The following is a 6,611-nucleotide window of genomic DNA, read 5'->3' on the forward strand; positions in this document are numbered from 1 at the left end:
AAAAAAAAAAAAAAAAAGAATATACCAAAACCCAGCTCTGGCTCCTCCTGGCCATGCCATTTAATCTGCCTTCCAGCCCCGGTGTCCTGCCCTCAGAGAGCCCACAGACTCATTAGGGGCAAGAGAAAGGCAGGACATAAGGGCCTGGGAAGAAGCCGCGGGAGGAGCAGGAGGACGTGGGCGCAGGTGTGGAGGGTCGGGCTGAGTGGAGAGCGGTAGGGAGGAGCTGGCCAGGGCCGGATCCAAGTCAGGACCTAGGAAACTGAATAGGCAATGAAACACCAAGAACTGCTGCCTCCCTCCGTCCAGCGCTTCCTGAGCACCTGATGCAGCCCTGAATCCTCCCTCCCAACCTCAGGAGACAGGTGTCATCCACACTGTTTCACCTGAGTAAACCCAGCCCCAGAGGTTCATGACTTGCCCTAGGACACATAGTTGGTCTCTGAGTGGACTGAAACCAGGTCAAAATGACCTGAAAGCCCAGTATTTGGGGCTGATGAGTGGAGACTCATCACTTCCAGCCTCCCAGAGGCTGCCCCGGGAGCCTCCTTCTTCCTCGCCCCACCAGGAGACGTTCTGCAGACCAGCAGGCCGCTCACGTCCTCCGTCATCGGCTGTGCATCAGGACACTCAGAGATCGTCCTTCTCCTGGCTTTCCCTGGGCAATTCCCTCTGGGAGGAAGGAGCACAGAGCCAGCCTGCCTGGCTTCCTTGGTGGCCTGTCAGGCTGCATCTGTGTCAAGTGCTCAGAAGAAGGCTGGCGTCCTCATCACGAGAGCTATCTAAGCATTCGCTTTATTATTAGGGGCAAGCCACTCTTCTCCATAGGGAGGGGTGAGGACCTCAGCTCTGAATGGTAAGACCTGGGATGCTGGGGTCTGACCTGGGTCCCTCTGCGGGGTGCAGGGACCTGCTATGAAGCCAAAAGCGTTCAGGACTGTGGGGTCCGTAGCTGCAGGCTGGTCATTTCACCACAGCTTCTCAGCCCTGGGGCACCTCTGCCAGCTCCCCTAGCTCCCTTGATCTGGGCATCACTTTTCTGGATGCCCCTAGTGCTGGAATCGGGACATCACCGACCGTGCCTGTGTTCTCTCCTTATGAACCCCCACCTCCCCCACAGGCCTGTCTTCGCTCCTGCTTCCAAGACCACATGATCCGTAACTGCAACTGTGGCCACTACCTGTACCCGCTGCCCCGTGGGGAGAAGTACTGCAACAACAGGGACTTCCCAGACTGGGGTGAGTGGGGGCACAGAAGGGTCGGCACTCCAGCCAGCTGCAGCCACAGAGGCCCTGACCACAGAGGAGGGGGCAGAGCCCAGAGATATGCCCAGCGCGGCTCCTCCACAGTCCGAGGTCCCTCCTACAATCCCCTCCCACGACCCCTTTCTGCAGGAACCCAGGCTTCTGTCTACACCTCAATTTCATGAAGCCTGGGCTTGAAACCCACAGGGGTGGGGTGCATGTGTCCTTGCGAGCCTGTGTCTGTGTGCCACACAGTTGCTCTCACATATGCACAAGCGTAGCCGTGTGGCTGCTGGCGTGTGTGTGCCCGCACTCATGTTTCCAAATGCAGGTGGGCAAAGGCATTTCCACACTTGCGTCCAGATGCACAGGAGCCGTTTGTGACCGCGATGGGTTGCCGTATGTAGGTTTCTGCACAGGCACAAATCACTTCCAGGGTCTGCATTTGTGCCCACTGGCTCTTGTGCACTCGCATGGTGGTCTGGAGTCCAACCACTGATGAGTGTTGTCCGCAGGGTGCAGTGGCTTGTGCTTGTAATCCCAGCACTTTGGGAGGCCGAGGCAAGAGGATGACTTGAGGCCAGGAGTTCAAGACCAGCCTGGTCAACATGACAAAACCCCGTCTCTACAAAAAAAAAAAAAAAAAGTAAAAGAGAGAATGTAAAGAATGCTGTCAGCAGGAGCCTGACCACTTATAACCAACACAGACTGAACGGGAACACTTTATTCCTTCCAGTCACCCGCCCTTTCCCTTTGTTCATGACCTCATGACCCTATCCGCCAGGCAGGGATGGGGACGGCCGGCAAAGGGAAAGCTGCTCTGACCTCCCTGAGCTGGGCCCCAGGCCAGGCTGGGGTGAAAGGGCTGGAGGTCGGGGGCTGGGTGGGGAGCGGTGATTCTTCATGACACCTCCTCCCAGCACCTAACCACAGGGCCAGGAGAGCAGAGGAACCAGCCAGAGGCTCAGCAGGGTACAGGGCCACCTGGAAGGCCCCCCAAAGCCTCTTGGCCACCTCTCTGTCTCCTGCACAGCCCATTGCTACTCAGATCTGCAGATGAGCGTGGCACAGAGAGAGACCTGCATCCGCATGTGCAAGGAGTCCTGCAAGTGAGTCTGGGCAGGCGGGCACAGTGGCAGGTGGGCACAGCGGCAGGCAGGCACAGTGGCAGACAGACACAGTGGCAGGAGGGCACAGTGGCAGGCGGGCACAGCAGCAGGGGGACACAGTGGCAGGGGGCACATGGCAGGCAAGCACAGAGGCAGGTGGGCACAGCGGCAGGTAGGCACAGAAGGGCACCACCGGCAGCAACTGTAACAGGGCTAGCCTTCTCTTTCAGTGACACCCAGTACAAGATGACCATCTCCATGGCCGACTGGCCTTCTGAGGCCTCCGAGGTGAGACAGTTGGGGGCGAAGCTCCTGGCCCATAGCTTTGGGCTGGGGACAAGTCTGGACATAAGATGTGGGCTATTTGGAAATTTGGAAGGGGTGCTTTTTTCCCTCCCTCCTTCCTTCCTTTCTTTCCCTCCCTCCTTCCCTCCCTCCCTCCATCCCTCCCTTTCCCCTTTCTTCCTTCCTTCCTCCCTCCCTTCCTTCCTCTCTTCCTTCCTTCCTCCTTACCCTTCCTTCCTTCTCCCTTCCTCCTCCCTCCCTTCCTCCCTTTTCCCTTTCTTCCTTCCTTTCTTCCTCCCTCCCTCCCTTCTCCCTTCCTTTCTTCCTTCCTTCCCTCCCTCCCTCCCTTCCTTCCTTCCTTCTTTCCTTCTTTCCTCCCTTCTTTCCTTCTTTCCTCCCACCAATATTCTCCCAGGCACTGTGCTATGCACACAGCACATTATTAGACAGACATAATCCTTGTCCTTATAGAGCTTACATTCTAATAGGAGAGGGCCAAGATCACAAACAGAAATAAGATCATTTCAAAGTGTGATCGTGGCCGTGAAATAAACAGGTGATGGGAGAGGATAACTGGGGGAAACTACTTTATTTCTGTATTTTTACTTTATTTTTTATTTTTAGAGACAGGGGCTTGCTCTGTTGCCCAGGCTGAGTACAGTGATGTGATCATGGCTCACTGAAGCCTCGAACTCCTGGGCTCAAGTGATCCTCCTGCCTCAGCTGTGGTCCTCAGCTGGGACTACAGGCACATGCCACCAGGCCTGGCTAATTGTTAAACTTTTTGCAGAGATGGAGCCTCGCTATGTTGCCCAGGCTGGTCTTGAACTCCTGGCCTCAAGCGATCCTCCCACCTAGGCCTCGAAAAATGCTGGGATTATAGGTGTGAGCCACCATGCCTGGCCTCTGGGAAAACACTAGATAGAATGGTCAGGGAAGGCCTCTCTAAAAAGGTGGCATTTGAGCTGACACCTGGAGGCAGAGGCTGAGCCAACATGGGCAGAGCTGGGGAGGATTCCAGGCAGAGAGAGCAGGAAGTGTGAGGACCACAGGTGGGAAAGAGCCGGGTAGGGAGGCCAGGCCTGCCGGGGAAGAGTCTGGAGGCCCGAGTCCCTTCTCCCCTAGAACAGCAGCCACAGCTTCCGCTAAAATCTTCCTCCTGCTCCCCATCCAAACTGTGATTCCCGGGGGCCTCAGGAAGGGGCAGGGCTGTGGACTTCCTCCTCCAGGGAGCAGGGCCATGACTGGGAGGGATGTCGCGGATGGCAACTTTTGCAGCTGCCTTCTTGGGTTCCAGGACTGGATTTTCCACGTCTTGTCTCAGGAGCGGGACCAAAGCACCAATATCACCCTGAGCAGGTGAGCCTGAGCCTGGGCGGGGCTGGGGAAGACAGGGAAGTGGGGACCAGAACCTTGGGGCAGGAGTTTGGACACAGAGCAGCTCCTCAGACACCTTCCCACATGGGTTACATCCTGGAGCAAGCCTTGAGGAGGAGGCACTGGGTGTGAGAGAGAAGAAAGGCAGCCATGAGGACTCTGAGTCTAACACCCTCTAAGGGGGAACCTGTGCTTCCCTCTGTCGCTCTCCATCCACCCAGCCATCCATTCATCCTCCGTCCACCCACATATCCAGCCATGCTCCAACCATGCATCCTCCATCACCCACCCTTCCATCCTTCTACCCACACACCCAGCCATGCTCCATCCATTCACCCTCCATCACCCACCCTTCCATTCTCCCACCCACAAACCCAGCCGTCCCCCATCCATTCATCCTGCATCATCCACCTTTCCATTCATCCTCCATCACCCACCCTTCCATTCTCCCACCCACCCACCCAGCCGTCCTCCATCCATTCATCCTCCATCATCCACCCTTCCATCCTCCCACCCATACACCCAGCCATCCTCCATCCATTCATGGATCTCTCCATCTACTCAGCACAAACACTAGTTGAGCACAAGAAAGACACATGGTTCAAGCTAGCATGAGTCTAGGGGGTGCAAATATATGCCAAAAGAGCTTAAGGAGAGGAGGGTCCATACAAGCCCCCTACTCTAGGAGTGCAGCAGGGAAGGAGCCTCAGTCTACCTCAGAGATAGGGGAGGTCTGAGTAGGGAGGTAGCTTTGAGTGAACTCTCCAAGGAGGAGTTAAGTGCTGTTCAAATAACAAGAGGCACCAATATCCAGGCAGAAGGCAAAGCTTGAAAGCCTGGAGGCTCGAGACAGCACAGCCTTTCTGAGGCCCATCAGGTGGGAGGGGAAGCCCACACAGCCACCCTTCTGTATCCCAGGTGCAGTGAAGGCACTCAAGGCTCAGTGAAGAGCTCTGTGCAGAGTCACTCCGTATAGCCCGGGCCAGCCTGAGGGTACAAATCTGGGATTCCAGAGCAGATCTTTGTGCTCTCAGGCCAGAGTGTCCTGTAGGGAACTGTCAGCAAGCGGTGGGGAAAGGGGGCCATAGAAGGGCGCTGGGCAGAGATGCTCAGAGGGGCTGGGAAGGACTGCACTTTCAGTTCTTGTTTGGACGTCACCACTCATGGAGGCAGGCATGACAGAAGCTCAGGACAGAGGAGGGCTGGGGCGGCGCCTTGGCTGCCTTCCTTGTATGTGATTGCATGTGTGCATGTATGCATGTGTGCATGGGTGTGTGGCTGCATGTGTCTGCATACATGCAGGTGTGTGTTTACGTGCATGTGTCTGTGTGCACGTGTGCGTATGTGTGTGTGTGTCTGTCTGGAAGGGGGATATCTTAGGCCTGACCCTTCTTGCTGCCTCGTGCAGGAAGGGAATTGTCAAGCTCAACATCTACTTCCAAGAATTTAACTATCGCACCATTGAAGAATCAGCAGCCAATAACGTGAGTGTGGGAGGCTCCTGATACCCCAGCCCTGCCCTGTCCCACCCTGCACCCTGAGGGTAGGGGAAGGGTTCTGAGCCCTATGGAGGGATTAGGAACATCCCTAAAGCAGTCCTGGATGATTCCGCTGGACTGAGAGGGCCATCCCCTTCTGTTCCCACCCAAGAACCACCTCCCAGGAACTTGTGAGCCGGGGCTACAGGCAAGAATGTATGGCCTAAGCCCACCCCAGCTCCCCATTCCCCACAGATCGTCTGGCTGCTCTCGAATCTGGGCGGCCAGTTTGGCTTCTGGATGGGGGGCTCTGTGCTGTGCCTCATCGAGTTTGGGGAGATCATCATCGACTTTGTGTGGATTACCATCATCAAGCTGGTGGCCTTGGCCAAGAGCCTACGGCAGCGGCGAGCCCAAGCCAACTACTCCGGCCCACCGCCCACCGTGGCCGAGCTGGTGGGGGCCCACACCAACTTCAGCTTCCAGCCTGACACGGCGCCCCGCAGCCCCAACACTGGGCCCTACCCCAATGAGCAGGCTCTGCCCATTCCGGGCACCCCGCCCCCCAACTACGACTCCCTGCGTCTGCAGCCACTGGATGTCATCGAGTCCGAAAGCGATGGCGATGCCATCTAACCCCGCCCCTGCCTACCCCGGTGGCTTGAACTCACTGAGCAGCCAAGACTGTTGCCCGAGGCCTCGTTGGATGGTGCTCTCTCCAAAGGGTTGAGAAGGTAGCTGTCCAAGCCAGAGCCTGTGTCCTTCAACAGAGAGGCCCGTTCCTGGCCAAGGGCTCCACAGGGTCATGGTGCTGGTAGACGATGCAGGAACTAATTGTGTCTTCACATGGTTCCTGCCCTCGTCCCTGACTATCCTGATCCTGGCGGGGGCCTGGAGAACCCCTGGAACACCCTCTCCTGATGGCAGACAACTTCCTTCCCAGTGCCAGTCTCTGACCTCCCCAGAGAGGAACAGGCAGGTGGCCATGTGGTCTTCTCCTTCCTGGCCTCGGCTGGCCCCTGGGACAGGGGTGGTGGAGGGATGGAAGGGCATCAGGTGCGGGGCCCTGCCAGGTGACACTTGATTTACTCTAGGAAATAAAAGTAGAAAATACTGAG

General features: G+C 56.8%; 1 protein-coding gene across 2 annotated transcripts in view; it reads left to right on the forward strand.

Annotated features, from left to right (window-relative positions):
• The window catches only part of SCNN1B (sodium channel epithelial 1 subunit beta), a 76,045-nt gene extending 69,434 nt beyond the window's left edge, over window positions 1-6,611 (forward strand). For both annotated transcript variants that reach the window (XM_017534388.2, XM_017534389.2), the window contains exons 8-13: window positions 1,121-1,238; window positions 2,278-2,353; window positions 2,584-2,641; window positions 3,936-3,997; window positions 5,424-5,499; window positions 5,749-6,611. In XM_017534388.2, the coding sequence (XP_017389877.1) occupies window positions 1,121-1,238; window positions 2,278-2,353; window positions 2,584-2,641; window positions 3,936-3,997; window positions 5,424-5,499; window positions 5,749-6,129 (771 nt within the window). In that variant the 3' untranslated portion in view covers window positions 6,130-6,611. The remainder of the gene's footprint in view (window positions 1-1,120; window positions 1,239-2,277; window positions 2,354-2,583; window positions 2,642-3,935; window positions 3,998-5,423; window positions 5,500-5,748) is intronic.

Source organism: Cebus imitator, unplaced genomic scaffold (assembly GCF_001604975.1).
Source record: "Cebus imitator isolate Cc_AM_T3 unplaced genomic scaffold, Cebus_imitator-1.0 Scaffold85, whole genome shotgun sequence".
NCBI classification, from domain to species: domain Eukaryota; kingdom Metazoa; phylum Chordata; class Mammalia; order Primates; family Cebidae; genus Cebus; species Cebus imitator.